A 17,854-nucleotide genomic window follows, 5' to 3' on the forward strand; every position below is an offset into this window, starting at 1 on the left:
GCACAGGGCCTGGTCCTCAACATTCAGGTTTTCTATTACTTCTTTTTAAAGGGTGATTGGGAAGAAGCTGTAAAAGTCCCATCGATAACGTTTGCAGGGATTGCAAAGAGCGATGGACAACTGCAGCCCTCCACACGGAAGGGTGAACGCAGCCCTCAGATAAGGGCTCTGCGACGCGAGGCACCAGCCCAGGCAGCTCCACAGTGCTCAAGGACAACCACCCACAGCCCCAAATTACCGAGGGTTGTGACAAACGACAAAATTCAACGCGAACTCACCCGACAAGGCTCTGCGGGTCAAACAGCGACGTCCTGGAGATGCGACGGGCCGCCCTCGAGCAGAGCAGCCCCGGTCCCAGCAGCCGATCCCCCGGTGACACTGTGGGACCGATGACATCCCGGCCTCGTCCCCCGGCCACCCAGAAACCCTCCAGAGCACCAAGGACCACAGAACAGGAGCAGTGCCCCACCACCGTGTCACCCCTTCACCCGAGGTCCCCACGTCACGAAATGACCCGAGGCCGCAGCCGATGGGCGCAGGAGGCCGGGGGGCTCCGGGGGGCTCCGTCGGGGCCGGAGCGCGCTCGCGTCCCAGGAAGAAAGGAAGAGGAGGCTCTGTGCAATATAAATTTGTTTTTATTGAAGCAGCAGTCACATGACCTTGCATCTAGCCTTTAGGATAGCGACAGAATGGATTCGGCCAGGTCAGCCAGCCCAAAAAAAGGATTTTTTATTCTTTTTTTTTTTATTATTATTATTTTTAACTTTTTTTTTTTTTTTTTTTTTTTTTACTTTTTGCGCTAATAGACATGTCATGTTTAATACATACATTATCCAGTACCGGAAACCCAACTCAGAGATAGCTACGTGCTGATTTGCTGGAGGAACGGTCCACTGGACGTGGTCTTGACAAACTTTACAGATCACCACCAAATAACATTACTAATGGGACCAAATTAAAAATAAAAATAAAAATAGTGAAACGAAAATCAAAACAATGAGTGCAGTATTCAAAGCCAGCAGTTTACACAGGTTCTTAGGTTTGTTATCTATAGGTGGACAGCAAAGGAAGATTGGTTGGTTTGAGTTTGAGTTATCATGTCCCAGGGTTCCTCTCTCCATCAAATCAAACGGCATCAGAGACAACAAGCTGGCACCTCTTGGAAAAATATCATGGAATAACACAGCTCATTTAAGAAAACATGCTTATTTCTTGTGTCTTTATTTATTTTTTTTTTTAATTTTTTATTTTTATCATTATTACAAAGATTCAATGTCCACCTATTCTTGCGGAGTGGAAAGAGGTGTGAGGGCAAGGAACAAGGGGCAGAGAAGGAAGAAAGGAGGAGGAAAGAAAGGGGCAAGATTTTGAAATAAAGACCACACACTTTGTAATTTTAAATTTCATTTCCAGGCTAACCTACTTTTTATTTAATGCAAATTACAGTACCAGTTAACTATTTCCGAACCGAGTCACACAGAACAAAACGTATTTACAAGGGGAATGGGGCGGGGGAAATAATAAAACATTAAGCATACTTTCCACAAAAAAAGTTTATATTTAAAATGAAAAAAAAAATCAGTCACAGAGGCATTCAAGTAGTAATAATGTTATACAGGTTTTGCTTTTCCTTTAAATCAAGACAGATTTGCACAAGTGTATGCAATAGTTTGTATACAACCCACAGTCCTTAATATATATATATATATTTTAGATTTCTGTTTTTAAGATGGAAGTGGTCACGCTAATTGGTGTGTACAGGCCCAAGTGATCCATCAGCAACACATTAATGAACGCAAATTTTACAGGCAAGCAAATTATATATATATAAATATATTTTATATATATATATATTAAAAATAAATTGAGAAAGACCAACACAAGGAAGCTACTTTTCTCAAGCTAACCCCTTAGGTACTGTTTTCCTTTCTGGTCGTTTTGCTGTTATTGCAGTGTTGCAAAACGAAGCGAACTATGGACAAAACTGGCTAAAAGCCCCGTGGAAAGACACCGGGACCCCAGGGACACCTTCTCACAGTCTCCGAAAGGTAGACCCCAGACTGAATACTCTACTGTGCTTTTCGGTATTGGCTTTTTTTTTTTTTTTCTCTCTTTTTTTAATCTTCAGTGGCTGAGGCCCCTCGCGCAGGCGAGCCCGTCAGACTGCTTTGTGTCTGCTTTTTCGCAGGGAGCACTGAAAACCTGGGGGAAATTTTTTTATTTTTTTTTTTGTACGCGCTCACCAGCCGCACGCCGCAGGCACCTGCCGCTACGCTTGTTAGGCAAAGCTTTGCTTAAAAAATAACCGGAAAAAGTGATCGGGGATCTTCGATTAGCCAATTTCCTTTTGTAGCTCGGTTTTTGTCCTAGTAAGGTAGGCGAGTTCGGTATTAAGAACAGCAGTGTCTCGGTCGGGCGTCCCGCGGGGGACGCCGACCGCCATCAGTTCCGTCTCAGAGACCTACGCAGTCACGGCGTTGCCAAAGGACAGATCAAGACCACACTTCGTTAAAAAAAAACAAGCCCGAAACAGAAGGAAGTAAGAGTAACAGCTCTGAGCGGACTGTCCAAAACCAACCTGACGTCACTGACCTTCGTGTCACCAGAAAAAGTGCAGCCTCTGCTTCACCGGAATGAACACGAGATGCTTCAAAATAAAACAGCAACCTTTGGTTTGGTAAAAGAGTTAAGTGTTTTCCCATTCAAGACAATCTTTATGTGGAATACTAACAAGGTAGTAAACACAAGCGGACTAGTTTCAGAAACAAGGCCTTCGTGCTGGGCACAAGAAGAAACCAAAGAAGTAATGCTAAATTCATCATCTCACAAAGAAAAAAAAAATAAAAAATAAAAACGTGACCGGAGAAGGGGGGCGGGTGGGCGCGGGGAGCCCCCGGGGGGGGCCGAAGGACCGAGCCTCGCGGAAGCTGCTGCCGCCCAGAAAAAGTTCTGGGCGCAGGACTGGGGACAGACGAGCAAAGCCGAGCTCAGCCGCGAGCCGCTGGGCTACCTCCGGCGGCGAGCGCAGAACGAAACCGGTCGCTGCTAGCAAGGGAAAGGGGGAGGAACGGGGCAGGGCGGGCGACTTGGGAGCATCCAGAGCAAAGCCACGGCTCGAATGAAATGGGAGGGCGGCGATGGTTTTTCCTTTTCGTTCCACTACGGGTCATGGTATCACTGAAACCTTACAGCACTCAAAGAGTTAGAAAGCGGGGAGGGAGTGAGGGAGGGTGGGGGGGGAGCGAAGATGCGGCTGTGTGTGGGAGACATTGTTAATCGAGGAGGGGGGGGGAAAATAAAAGGGAAATAAAATCCAAAAAATCATGGAAGCGAAGGCACTCCAAACTATATAGATACACTATACATCGCTAGAGTTATTGTTACAATAATACAGGCCGGTACCTACTGTACAGAGTTAAAACTATATGGCTTTAAAAAGCTCGTCTACATTTTGTCTGATTATTAAACAGAATCACTGCCCTGAACGGTAACTTTTTGCTCATTAATAACAGTTCCTGGGTCCACATATTTACATACAAAACAATAAAACTCAAAATTTAAAAACAACCAAAAAATAATAATGTACAAGCTTGAATTTGGTGAGGAGCTTTGTGTTTTTTTGTTGTTGTTGTTTTTTTTTCTTTTCTTCTTATTTACAAAAAAAGGTTATTCAAAGACCTGGATCTAACTTGTATAAAAGAGTTCGTGATCCTGCCATGATCCTTGAAAAAAAATAAAACCACAGGGGTGCCCCGACCCTCCCCAGCTAACACCCACACAAGACACACAGACGCCTGCACAGTCACAAGATCAGAGAGAAAAGCTCTTCCCTCTCCTCCGCTAGTCTTAAAGGAAGATAAAATGACCAAAAAGAAAATGAAAAAAAAATAAAAAAGAAGAGAGAAAGCCACAATTCCTGGAACAAGCAGCGATTTTTCTTCATCATTTTTGCCTTTTTTTTTTTCTTTTTTTTCTCTTTTTTTTTTTTTTTTTTTTTTTAAAGACGTGGTAATCTACTGCCTCCAAATAACAGCGCCTATGGCCGATGCTTCAGCAGTCTCGCCTACACAGCAGATCCACACACCCTGCCTCTGCCCTACTTCGCGGGTCTCCTGCGCCTATCTGGATCACTGGGTCACAACCAAGCCCCTGAACTTACCTTGCGGGACACTCGCTAGCTGTGCTCTGTCATTAAGCTGCTTCTCAGCCCTTTTCATCACACCCGCGTGCGCGAGGGTTTTGAAAGCCTTCAGCTTTTTTTTTTTTTTTTAAATGTCGGTGTGCTGTCTTTTTACAGTCAGCCAGAATTTAACGACAGCTGTTTTAAGGTGTATATATATATATATATATACACACACACACGTGGTTTCTGTCCAACAGCAAACTGATGAGGAGCGTAACGTAAGGGCTTTCACGGTAGGCGTTCGCTCGCCTCTTGAAACACCTCCTCCCTCCCCAAAAAATCCACTGTTTTATCAGGCAGGACGGGGAAGGCAGGGCTTGTTAACAGCTCCAGGGCTGCTAGGAGACAAGTTTCCAAAAAAAATAATAATAAAAAAATGAAATCCCATAGGAACGGGCTAAAATGTACAAGAGGGAAACGCGCCCGGCCGCTGAGCAAAACCCCTGCTGCCCTGCGGTGGCCGAGGTTGCCGAAGCCGCTGCTGCCGGGCCACACAAAGCAGCGACTGCCTCAGGGACCCGCAGGGCTCAGCACCGCCCGTGAGCACCAACCAAGGCGGCTGAGGTTTCTCTGCAGGGAGCGTTAAGGCCCGGGATGGGGTCTCCAAAGCCTCCTCCGCGCCCTGCCCTTCCCGAGGAGTATTGCTTTGACTGGAGGAACAGAGACGAGGACTCAGACAGCACTCAGCCTCGCGGGGAGGAAAGCCCGGCCCCTGGACAGATGGACTAGACCAAGCACTCACCCCATGCTTCAGTCAGACTGATTGGAGATCGGAGACAAAACGAAAAAAAGGAACAGTATTGTATCTATGTATACATGTATATATTTATATAATATATATACACACACACTCATAATGTAGCCAGCTTTCCTACAAGTCAGCAGGTACAAATTACTGTTGATAGCACTCCGATGTGTATTTTATTAATACTCTACCAATGTAAAAACATAATGGCAATGTGGCAACGCGCATCAATAAATAGAGATCAAAAAAGCAAGAGGTTAAAAAGATGAAATTTAAATACAGATTCTAGCTGTGGATTTAAAATCAGAGCTACCGTAGCATGTGGCGTCCTGCAAGTTAAAGCTGCAGTTAAAAAATATTACAAAATAAACCAGTAGACTGTTACAGTTCACATTATAAACCCTGGTGTCCTTTTCCTGCACGCACCTCGGGGAAAGGGAAGCCTGTCCGAATTGAGAGACTTGGAAAAAAAAAAAAAATGCTTTTCACAGTGGCCACTTTTCCAAAGAGTCCCTTGCCACCCCGGGCTGGGCGCCCTCGTCCCCCCTTCGGAGGGCTTTGCTCGCCCGCTCCTCCCTGCCCAAACGCGAGCCGAGCCGCCGCAGCAAAGCCAAGCGCTTGCGTTGGCGCCATGTGTGTGTATTATATTATATATAACCCGCCCGGCAACGAAGCTGCGGGCGTCCTCGTTGCCAGCACTGCTTTTTTTTTTTTTTTTTAAAAAAGGAAAAAAGTCTGCCACTAGCAGTTCAAAAGCCGTAGACACGCGGTAAACCCTCCCCACCCCGTCCCCCCCTAGGCAACCTATTTCCTACCGCGCCGCCCGCGCCCCACGCCGAGCCAAGCCGAGCCGGGCTGGGGGCAGCTCTTCGGCCAGCCCGGGACATGGATTCGGCTGAGACGAAACGCTGAGCTCTGTTGAATGACCCCTGCTAAGCTCCCGACCAAATTCAAGCTGTGCACTACATCAAAGTCCGAAACTTCACTTAAAAAGAAAATAAAAAAAAGAGGTTAAAAAAAAAAAAAAAAAAAAAAAGAACTTCAGCAGAGAATGAGGTTTGGGGGGTTCTTTTGTTTTGTTTTGTGTTTTGTTTTTTTTTTCCTTCTTTCCGTTGTGGGAGAGGGCATGAGGCAAGAGTCCTGGTTCTGAAGTACACAACAGCAAACTTCCAACATGAAGAGATTGTCGAGGGGAGAGACATTGGTGTGTTGTATTGCTCCGCTTTCCCTCCTCCCCCCACCTAGTCCCCTGCCCCGGACACCCTGCAGAGTGAGAATACAATGAAACTGGTTTGTATTTATAGATATTTTACAAGGTTAAATAAGAACAACAATAATAATAATAAAAAATTGAACACTAAAATGAACAGGTTGGTTGGTTGGTTGTTTTTTTTTCCTCTTTTTAATTTTCTTTCCAAATGTGACCAGTGTTGCTGAGCAAGACTCAAATTACTGGTGATTTTTCCTGTGCAGCTGGCTGCTTGGTACCGGTTCAGGTGGAGTTGGAGGCTGATGCTGTAGCTACACTATTGGTCTGAACTCGTTCTCCTGCATTAACATCTGCGAATGACAGGCAAGGGGAAGGAAGGAAAGAAAGAACAACCAGGATTACCTCCACAGCACAGACATCAGGAACAACAGCTACGACATTTGCCGCACGGGGAAACCCCCAACGCCCACCACCGTGCTCTTTGGGTATGGTGCTCTCCTGACGGAGCCGTTTGCTCTGGGGAGAGGGATGGAGGGCGACCTTTTGGCAGGGGAAAGCTGATTTTGACAGCTGAGGGCTGCAAACACCAGGTGGGATTTAGCAGGAGGGACGCAACCTGGCCCAGGGAGAGATCGCCCATCTTGCGCCCATCTTGGTAGGTTTAGACAAGCAAAAGGCACTGTTACGGGATCAAGTCCCTGCAGTGAATAACCTCCAGCTCCTCTTCTCTGTGAGGGCCGGAGCTCCACGCAGAGACAGGTCGCCAGGCCACGGGCACGTGCCCAAGGGCATCCCAAAAAACACTGGGTGTGCAAAGGAACACCACAAGGGAATGCACTGGGTTTTCAGGTGCCACTCCGGAGGGAAAAATGGAGTTGCTTCAGTCTGGAACAAAGGGTTAATTAACGGAGAGTATTCATCAATAACACGCAAAGGCCCCTATTTTAGGACACTCCAACTAACTGGGGCAGGCTTGGAGTAAGGCTGGAAAGGGAGTAAAGTAAGAGCCGTGCTGCCAATAAACACACTAACACACCGGGAACAACAGAACAGCTGGGTGGCCAATTAACCTCATGCATTTGGTGTTTTCTCCAAAAAAAAAAAAAAAAACTTCCTGAACATTAGAAGAATTTATATGGGAAAAATGTACTGGCTTCATCTGGAGCCATCCTATATAGTACCTGATCAGCACAGTCACAAAGAGGAAAGCGAATGAAGTGTTAAACACACAAAATAGTTGCCACAATAAATACAGGGCTGGAAAAAGGCATTAAGTGAGGTTTTCTAAGAGACAGCGCCGTGCATTTCTCCCAGTTAATTTAAGAGAGGTTAACTGCAAAGCCATCAATACCACAAGAAGAAAAAATGACTTCTTGTCTCAGCACAGGAGAGGGCAGGCTGGGCAAGCAGTGCATTCAAAAGACAGGGGGAAGAGGGCTCCTAAAAGGAAAGCACAGATTTACCAAGCTCAGACTCAAGGACGGTAGGACTAGCATAAAAAATAAGGAAGATAAAATGAAACTGGGGGCGGTGGGGTGCCTCAATACTTCTCCAGCAGAGAAGAGCTCACAAGGCAATGTAGTTGGGCAATGCCCTACGTTCACCTGTTAATTTGACCCAGCCACATTGCCCTGACCATAGCTGGAAGCGCAGCCACGAGCAAAAGGCAATGAGGTGAGTGAGAGCCCAGAGATGGGCAGCACCAGCTGAGTGACAACTCAAGAAGACTGCAGCAAAAAAGGGCCATCAAAAAAGACAAAAACCAAAGCTCACGCAGTTGCTTTAGCTGCAACTTGGTGACAGTGGCAGTGTTAGCTGGAAAATTAACCTCACACGGGAGAGGTGTCCTCCTAGGTGGAGGATTACTCTGGAGGAGCAGCTCCCAAGCCACGCACGCACGCAGGCCGATGGTGACCACAAAAATCAAAAGCGACCCAGCCAGACAGCTAATGGCTTCCCCACTTTAAACTGTGCCTGATTAACTTTCAGGTACAGATAAACTCTAGCTAAGGCAACATCTGCTGCGCCTGATGTGCACAGTCCAGCTGGGGTCTGTACTGTTGGCAGAGAGGATTTCTCCGGAAAAAGTGCGTGTACTTCATTTGCTGAAACCACTCGTACCTTTTGATCTCCTACTCCTGAAGACAGCAGAGGCTGGAATCATTCCCCTTACACTGCTACTAACCAGAGATAAAGAAAGAGGAGGGGATGGAGCTACCCCACGTAACACATGTGACTTATGCTCCTTTCCTATCATCACTCCGAAGGGGGAGTTCCTGAGATACACACACACCAGATGGGAAGAGGAAATAGGGTGACGCAGCCCAGGCCCATTTACGGGGGGCTTTTCACAGCAGTGTGCAACAGTCCTAGGTTGCACAAGCTGCTCAAGGCTGTGCTAGCTCCAAACCTGCAGGAAAACACAGCATTTTGACATTCCCACTTGTTCTGTGACCCTGCATCGATGGGGCATTGAGGGAACAGAGAGGGGCTTGGCTCAGTGGCTCTCTGCTGGAGCACTGAGTGCAACTGGAGGGTCTCTGGGCATTCAGTTACTCCTCGTCACCATGAGGAACTGGAACTCGGGCATGAGAGAAGAAAATCTGGGCCTTCAGGAACACTGCTAAAACATCAGCTTTGCTAGGCAGCTGCCTGTGCCACCAACGAGGCTGTGCTTTCTGCTACGGGGCAGATGGGTACAGCAGGAAATCACATTAGGGCTCAAATACCCATTTCTAAAACTTCTTACAAAGGGAAGAAGCCATCTCTCATCAGAGTATTCTCCTTCGATTCAGCTTTTCCCTTTGAGGAATCTCTCTGCGTTCTCAGCGGGTACGTGGTGCTCCTTAAAAACCACCCAGGAAGGAACTAAGGGGCTGTAGGTTCAAAGAGACACCAACGCAGTGACAGAAAGCCCATTAGCACTAACGAGGGCATTAGCTGATTGGATTTGTAGTGCTGACAGGCTGCACTGCTCTCTGCAAAGACAGAGAAACAAAACTACCAGCAGTTTTGCAGTAAGGCAAGAGAGGAGACAAGTGGAAGTAGGAGACAAGCCCACTTTTCCTGCAGTGTCCATGGATGTAGGAATCCAGGGCTCAGCACAAAACGTGAAGCCTGGTGAGCCTGAAATGCACCAGCTGTACTCCTGTAAGTGTCTGCTATGGATGCATCCCTACGTAGAGCTTACAGAAGCCTCTGAAAATCGCCTGCCCCTCTTCTCCTGCCGAAGGAATTTAAAATTTCCAGAATCCCTTCAATAGGAACACCATGTACTTCCCAAACCTTATTTTACCGGAGTGCCGTGGGCTTTTTCAACTGCCCCACACTGGCAGGTGACACCAGCTCGAATCTGTTTTGTAGCTGGGAGTTCAGGCACCCCATCTCGTTTGGGATTACACGGGATCAGCACAGCGGGATGCCCAACACGACAACCCCTAGCACTGCCTAACAGCCAAGTTCCCTTAGTACAGGGAGTCCAGCTTTGTGCCTCAAGAGAAGGGGAAACCTACAACAAATACATTTTTCACACTAAAAATTATCTGCAATAATTCCCCTGCACTTAACATCACGATCCCGGGATTGCTGGTGTCTACTGAAATCACCGCTGTGCATCTATCAGTTAACAAATATTGCCCATTTTGGGTAACTTTCAAAAATGCAGACCTGGGACATGTTAGTTGGCAAAGGGGCTTGTACTGCCTGGCTTAATATAATCTCACAGATTAATATAATCTCAGACAGGAGAAGCAGAAGCACAAAGCTGAAAGTTGCCCAATACTTAACTTTGTATTTTCTTTCCAAGCTGTTTTTTGCTTTGGAACTAGGAGGAAGATGCTCTATCCCAACTCAGCGCAGTGCTTGCGAGCAGGGGGCTTATAAGTGCTGATGTCAGTAAGGGTTTTTTTGTTGTTTTTATTCTCATTTAGTATACTTCACATTTAGGACACTTCTAGGATTCAGCCTCACGTATTCTTCCCCTACTGTGTACTTGGGGGGAAGCAGTGGGTGAAAACAGACCTTGCCTTAACCCAGCTCACTCCTTAAGCCTGTTGCACCTTTGCAGGGCTCCTTAGCAAGGCATCCAAGGGACATTAAGTTAAGGTATTTTTCAGAAGGGCTTGAAGTTACTCTCCACGTTTGCATTTTGTAGTCCTTCAATCACTTTTACTCCTTTAATCTTTTTCTCCCCTCACTCGTTGAGCAACAGATGCGCAAAAAAAGGGAAACGGAGAACACTGCCAAGTGCATGAAACAAACACGCTAAATTTTAAAATAGCCAGTTTGCCTCCTCCTAATTCAGAGCATATAAATTGGGCGGGCTGAATCTTTTCCCTCCTGATGTTACGTTTTCAGAGAGCAGCCTTATCTTTCAAGCCAAATCTGTCTGTCTGTCCCCAACTATAAAAGTGCTTTCTGTACAGCAGCAGCTGGACAACGCACGTTGGAGTTAAAGGAACTGGCACATCGACCCGAAACCATTTTTCTGCACAACTGAGTGAGCGCCCTGCACCTCAGAAGGGGTCACAGAGATGGGACTGATGCGGGATCCGCACGCGAGCACACCCCTGTTAGAGTCTGCCCCTGGTTGCACAAGCCCTGATAGCCTGTTGGCAGTGCTGACTCAGGGCTGACTCAGAGTGCCACGCATGAATCACGGCTGCCACATCCTGCAGCACCTGGGATCTGCTTCGGGAGCCTCCCAGCTGATATTACAAGGCTTTCAAGCTTTCGCTGGGAACATAACACAATATGGAGTGGCTCGGGCCAACAGCGAGCTTTTAAAGGGCTTCAGACAGAAACAGGAGAGTGAGCGAGAGAGACAAAGGAGAAATTCTCTCACTGCTGGCCAAAACCCAAAACGCCCGAAGATGACACAAGCAAACTCGCTAAGAAGCAACTGCAGCTACTCAGATCAGGCAGCGAACAAGCTGACCAACCTCCCTAACACGGCTTTGGGGTTGGATTTTGGGTTAGTGGCCCCAGCAGGGCACCTGCAGAGACCGAGGGGGCGGTGAGGCTGGAAGGAGCCCTCCCCACGAGGAAGGTGCCTGTGGGGAGCGAGGGCGGGGAGGCGGGCGCACGTTCTCACCTGAGGCTGCTGTAGCGTTTGTAGGGGTTGAAGCTGCTGCTTGGTTCCGAGCATGAGCAGGGATGAGGATCGAAGCCAGAGATGGGTTACTTGACAGTTCTGGAGGGGAGGTGGAACAAAGAGAGTTAGCTCATCCTACAGAAAGGGACCCGCATGCAGGCGCAGCCCCTCGAGGCTCCCCCCCAGACCAGCAACCTCGGGCAAAACGCGTGCTGCCCTTACAGCCCGAGGTCACGTCACGTTTTGCTCCTCTGCTGAGCATGGCCACATCCAGCAGGCAGCCTCCAGAGCAAGACTGACAGGACTGCAAGTGGTGACCCAAGGGAATGATTTCCTAGGGAAAGAGCGTGGCTCGGGAGTTAGCAAAGAACTGATGGAGCCTGTTGCGTTTCAGCAGCCTGGGTTCCCTTCGTAAACCCACTTGCAATCAGGCTGAAGGGGAAGGCTGATAATGGTGGCGCTGCTTTGGGCACTGGTTCAGCAAGCAGGCAGCTGTCACAGTTGCTCCAAGAGCTTCAGGGGCTCAGTTCTTTGGCTCCCTCGAGCTTCGCTTCTCAAGGACCTGGAAACCTAAGACCAACCTCACAGCGGTCTCCTTGAGCGAGGCCGAGGAGGGCTGACATCTCCTTTAAAAGCACGGGGAAAGGCAAAGGGCTGCCGGGTAATTTAAATGGGCAGCAAAATGACAAGACCCTGCTTTCTGAAGATGTTAAACCAAGGAAAAAAACAGTTTTTAGGGTTTTTAGGGTCCAAATCTAACCCAGCTTTGGTGTGCATCAGGATGAGAACCAGGCCTCTGAAAGCCCCAACTGTGGGAGGATGCGGGGCAAGGCGGTGCCAGCAGCTGACAATCTGCTGGCGCCCGTTCAGGAGTCTCACAGGAGGTGGGAGCGAGCCAGGACAAGACAGGTCCTGTTTGCCTCAGGAACGGGAGCGACTAAATCTTGAGAAAGCAGCATCCGGCGGAAAGGATGCCAGCAGTCACCTCAAGGAAGGATGACTGATGCCTTCTGAAGCTCCCAGAGGTCAGCTGGAGGAGAAACGGGGATAGGCAGCTTTTAAATAACGCCTCCAGAGAGCAGGGGCTGTACAGAAACCAGTCCAGATCACTCTGTGGATTCGGTGAGGTGGTTTTGTACACAACAATAAATTACCTGAGTTCCTTTTTAGGAGCCGATTGCTTTTCCTTAACAAAAGCTTTAAATTTAGGGCCTAAAAGGACAGGTAGTATATTTGACTTTTTTTTTTTCTCCTTTACGTTAATTTACTGCTGCAAAGGCAAGGTGCAGAAGACTCTCACCTGCTTACAAGCTTCTTATTAACACCTATTTTGAGACTGAATTTAAGCACTTATGAACATGAGTTGCCATCCAGAACCAAACAATAATATAATAGAATATCCTGAATATAATATAATATAGAATATAATATTCTGAATAATATTATTCAGAATTCCTAAGCCTCCATTTAACGGAAAAATAAACTGACCAAGCATGAATCCTCCAAATTAAAAGCTGAACACGAGTGATAAACCTATACTTTAATACTATCGTGGCCATTAGCTATGCTGTGGAAGAAAATATTGCTGCTTTAGGATTTTCTCCAAAGCTTTTTCTCCAATCTGTTGTTCCAGGGAGTCTGCCATTCACCTCACTCTTTTTCAAGTTTTTGTTACCCACTCATTCTCTCCTGCCCATCGCTGGCAATAACATAGGACTAAGACCCAAATGAAAGCTGAGCTGAAACATCAAGGAAACTAAATGCCATTTGCTACCTCAAGGATGCGGCGACCCTCTGACAGCATCTCTGCAGCCAGATCACCAGGGCCAAAGAGCCAGCTGATGGGACAAAAATACTGCTGCAATGGCACTTGGATCCCACTCTGACTGCTCCCATACTTGCATGTGATAAGGTCAGAATTCCTCCTTTCACAGCACCAATTATGGAGAATATACTGGTTTTTGTTATTTTTAAGGCAAGCATAAGTGTTTTTCTGAAGCTACCATGAAGAATTCACATAGAGACTAAATGGCTGATGTTCCCTTCTTCAGAAACTTCGCGTTATCTTAATTGGCACGAAGCTGCCCAAGCTCACCATGCTCCGAACATCTTGGTACTTTGCTTAGAGCAGCAGCTTGCCAATCCAGACGAGAACTAATCATCAAACTGAGTAGTGATCCCAAGTCATTTAAGAGTCAGCTCTGGTTCACATCAGCTGGGGGAACACCTCTGGCTTTCTCCTGATCAAATTGTGCCACTTGCAGCCAGTGTGCACCTCCAATAAGGAGCTCCAATGAAAATGGCCAGTTTTACCAGAACACCGGGTTACCTTCATTTCCCAAACACGACCAAATGCTTTGTGTTGGGAAATAACAATGCTGAAAAGGAGCACTGAACTAAGTTTGGTATGTCAGTGCTCCCAGAATGCCTTGAAAAAATTAGTCTTATTTCATTTACTTTGTCACAATAACAAACTTTCCATGTTACTGAAGTTATTCCACTAGTTTCTCTTCAAACCAGAGGAGTGCTGGAATCAGCACAGGCTTCGTATTCTTTTCTTCACTGCTCCCTCAACATGCCCTGAACAGAAATACTGTCTAAAAAAAAAGATCAAACAAAAACAAAAACCTAGATGACACTCAAGTAGTCACAACTAAGGATTTTTGGTCACATCGAAGCAGTACGGATAGAAATGAAATGTGTTTTTTTTGTTTTGTTTTGTTTCTTAAACTTCAAAAGAAAGGTCACAAGCCAGCCCCGTTTTCTCTGATTAAAAACCCACTCTAGCATCAACTATTTGTCATCAAGAAGCAATTACAGCCATTCCTAAGTGCTGAATCACAGGCAAATTTTACAATTTTCAATGGCTAACACGGAGCAATGGTAACACTTGTGATCCAGCACAATCACTGACGTGTTGTAAGAAGTTTATTACAATGAAGTAATTTTACAGATTGCTTGAAAATTCAGCTTCTAAGAGAAAAAAAATAAAATGTTTTCTGTGCTTTCTGTCTTGCAGGTCTAAGAGTCACTGAACTGCAGCACTGTGGCTACTAGATATACCTCCTTGGAGAAAAATAACTTTTTCAAACTCCGATTAGCACACAGCTTTTCTTTAAATACTAAGAAAAATGCACAGCCAAGACAGTAAGAATGATCAGATCAAGTTCTCTTCAGCAGCTCTCATCTACAAAGCAAAGTATGCATCTACGTGCCCCAGAACTACTGCTGGCAGCCAAAGACCACGATCTCTATCTCCCATAAACTCTCAAAGTGTTTTTATTTCTAGATCAGCAGATTTAGTATGACGCCTGGCTTCTTTCTGAAAATCAATTCATGACGGTAATGATCAGATCTATGTAATTTCCAACAGTTTTGCCTTTGAGCAGCTACCTCCTACTCCATGGGCTGCAGTCAACTGGCTATAGCCAAAGGAAACACTTCTTCTAAAATTTAATATCTTCTGTTGAAAACGAACGCTCTCCAAAACAAAAGGATGTCTTTCATTACTTTCTCAGTAACCACAGCTGACTTAACATGCATTATCATCACATCTGATTTCCAGCGACCTGCTCTGTTTCCCAGATGTGATTCCTGCTCTGCATTAGCCCCTTTGATGGGGTCTTTGCGCAGTCTGGCTGAGGACGTCACAGCGGTCACAGGAGGAGCAGAAGCCCCTCGAATACCTTGAGGTCAGAGTCAGGACTGCTGCTACACGAGACTTATTACTTACAAAGGTCTTAAAATCACTGAGCTAAGCTATTTATTTATACTTAAAATTCTGGTTAGCTTTTTTTGGCTGGTGACCTGCAACACAGCTCATGTGGAAGCGCATTAACGACCAGCCTCTGTCCTGGATTCTCTTTCCAGATGCTAAAACTGGTACCTGCCGATGACATAAACCTGCTTTTTTGAATCTTAAGGCCCTCACTCTGTTGGAAGCAATTTCTCTTTCCATTCCCGTGAGTCACTGTGCAAAGGGAGAACACATCAGCTCTCTAGGATGGCAAATAAGGAGCTATAAATTTGCTTGAGGATTAGCTTACCCAGCAGCTCCCACTTTGCCTGGGGGATACCAGGGACAAATTCCCAATATATACATTTATTTTTTCCCTAAGGATTTTTGAAGGACTGGCTACAGAGCTTTCCGAGCCTTTTTTAAATTCTTGTTTTAATTATGTTAAGATTGGGCCCATCTACTACATGAAGATAGAATTAATAATGAATACTTTTAGAAAGAACAAAGGCGAAGCTGTATTGAGACACTGGGATCAAAACTATCTTTGTGACTGAATATGGCCTTGCAGTGGAAAGAAAACACAGTTCATGAATACGTTCATGTGGAAATATCTGTAACAACCCCCAGATTCTCAGCAAGAGATGCAGTAGTCAGCACGGAGGCCAGAGACAGAAGCACAAGCTATTTTCACAGTACTAGCAACACCTGGGCAATGCTGTGAGGCTGCTGATGCTGTGGTGGCAGTCTGCTGACAACACTGGCTGCTCCAATGCTTTCTCCCCTCAAGTGCTAGTAAGGCCCTGTGTGCGCTCATGACACCTAATGTCAAAATATTTTAAGGTTTTCAGGCTCTGGAAATGCCTTAGTATATTCAACAGATTTACCTTCTGCAAGGAAGCCATTCAAAACAAGCTAAAAGTTCATGTTTGGGCAGGTTTCTGTTTGTTGGTTTGTTATTCTTTTCGATTAAAGGGCTCCACAGGTTCAAGCACAGGGCTCTGTTCCACATTTTGACAGATGGACATCACGTGCACCGAAGAGTTTGAAAAACTGCACTGATGCTAACTGAGCCAAAAGGTGTTTTAGACTTCCAGCAGAAAACGCACACAGATCTGTTCTTGTTCAAAGGGTGAGAACTTGCAACTAATCACTTAACATTCAGAAAAATGCTGCAAAATTAATTACTAGTGTATTTGTATGCCATACTTCTCACGTTCTCACCATACTTCTCACATTCTCTGTCTTGGCAGGCAAAACTGTACTATAGGGATATCAGTTTTGTATTTCCAATTTCCATGGAAAAAAATACATGAATGGTTTTAAAATTGTACAGTGGTCTGGGATAAAAAAAGTTGCCTGTTATTTCTGTAGTTACTAATTTACTGAGTCAATGGGATGCCAGATAAACCGTGCAGTACATAAAATCTGGATGGTAAAATCTCTGCATTTATCTCACATCCAGACCTAAAATGGGCTGCAACACTACAAACTCCCCTGCCAAACCTAATACCCATTACTCCTCGGCACAGGGAGGAGTAGCGTTTCAGGTACAAAGGAGCAGGAACATCTCCAAAATGATAAATTAATCTCCACAGTCCACTGACTGTGATATTTCACGCAAACACATCGGACACTAAATCACAAACATAAACCTTCCTGATGCCTTTGGTCACCCGGACTAAACGTGAATCAGGATCTGAAAGTCCCGTGACCCATTTCTACAAGTCCCTGTCCTATCTTTCTGAAATGGTCGGCTGGCCACACAATCGATTAATATCTTTAGTCCTACTTGGAGACTTTTTTTTTTTTTTTAAACTTTTGAAGGAGCAATGTCTGCACGACAAACATTTATCAGAGCTTCCTCCTAAAGCAGCGATCTTCAATGCTCACAGGCTACCTTGAGTGGTGAAATTGAAGAGTGCAGGTTTATCTCGCCCATTTGGTAACTTGACGTTTGGGTCCCGTAGTTCATCGAAGAAAGAGTGTGCACAGGCCTCCAGGGGAGTCAGGCGGGCAGTGGGGGTGTACTCCAACAGGCGGCTACATAGCGCAATTGCTTCTGGTGGAGTGCGGGGCCGGAAGACCTGGAAACAAAACAAAACAAAAAAAAAAAAAAAAGAAGCAAGGAGAAACGGGTTGTCTGGGTTTGTTTCTTTTTCTTCGCTGACCAGCAGCAAGCCCGAGCAATTAAACCTCTCATTGCCCAACGCGGTGGAACAAACTTGTGTTTGCACTAATCAACGTCCCTCCAGCGAGGATGGGAAAAATCCAGTTCCTGGGGTTGAGAAAGGGTTAATTGCAAAGCCTTGCGCTCGCTGGGGTGAAGGTGCAATGCCAGCAAGAGACTTCATGAGAGCGCACTCGGAAAAACAACTGGAAGAATGAAGGGGGGAACTCATTCAGAAATCAGGACAAACACACACGGGTGCTATCAGCCATGCACATGGGGTGGAGTGAAGGTGGGGAGAAGGGTTCAAATGAGCAGGAGTCACTGAATGTAGAAATTGGATGGGGTCCCGCTACATATAATTATTATTATTATTAATTTTTTTTTTTTTTTTTGCTAGTGAATGAAGTCTTGCTAACATGGACTGTTGCAGGCAGCAGGTCAGATTGTTGCTATGGAGGCTGCTGTTCAACTTTGGAGAACAACAAGGAAAGCATGGGTGGGGTGCAGGAAACGTCTAGCTCCAATTTGCAAGTTGCTCCTTCCTTGACCTTATTCTGGCAAGTCATCCCCACAGATTTATTGGGATAATTCTTGCGTATTTGGTACACGTAAGGACAGCTGAAAGCCGTGTCAAGAGAACCAACTGCTACCCTACCAGATTTTTTACCTGGAGTGACTACAAAACAGAGCTCACAGCAGTTCTTCACTGCAGCTT

At 46.0% G+C, this 17,854-nt stretch overlaps 1 protein-coding gene across 2 annotated transcripts in view; it reads right to left on the reverse strand.

The window, feature by feature from the left end:
• Positions 1–6,299: 6,299 nt before the first annotated feature.
• GSK3B (glycogen synthase kinase 3 beta) overlaps positions 6,300–17,854 on the reverse strand; it is a 128,104-nt gene continuing 116,549 nt past the window's right edge. For both annotated transcript variants that reach the window (XM_082769883.1, XM_082769884.1), the window contains 3 exons: positions 16,867–17,053; positions 11,231–11,329; positions 6,300–6,488 (listed from right to left, as the gene is read on the reverse strand). In XM_082769883.1, coding sequence (XP_082626009.1) covers positions 6,421–6,488; positions 11,231–11,329; positions 16,867–17,053 — 354 coding nt within the window. In that variant the 3' untranslated portion in view covers positions 6,300–6,420. The remainder of the gene's footprint in view (positions 6,489–11,230; positions 11,330–16,866; positions 17,054–17,854) is intronic.

Source organism: Aythya marila (genome assembly GCF_965140915.1).
Source record: "Aythya marila genome assembly, chromosome: 1".
Classification (NCBI taxonomy): domain Eukaryota; kingdom Metazoa; phylum Chordata; class Aves; order Anseriformes; family Anatidae; genus Aythya; species Aythya marila.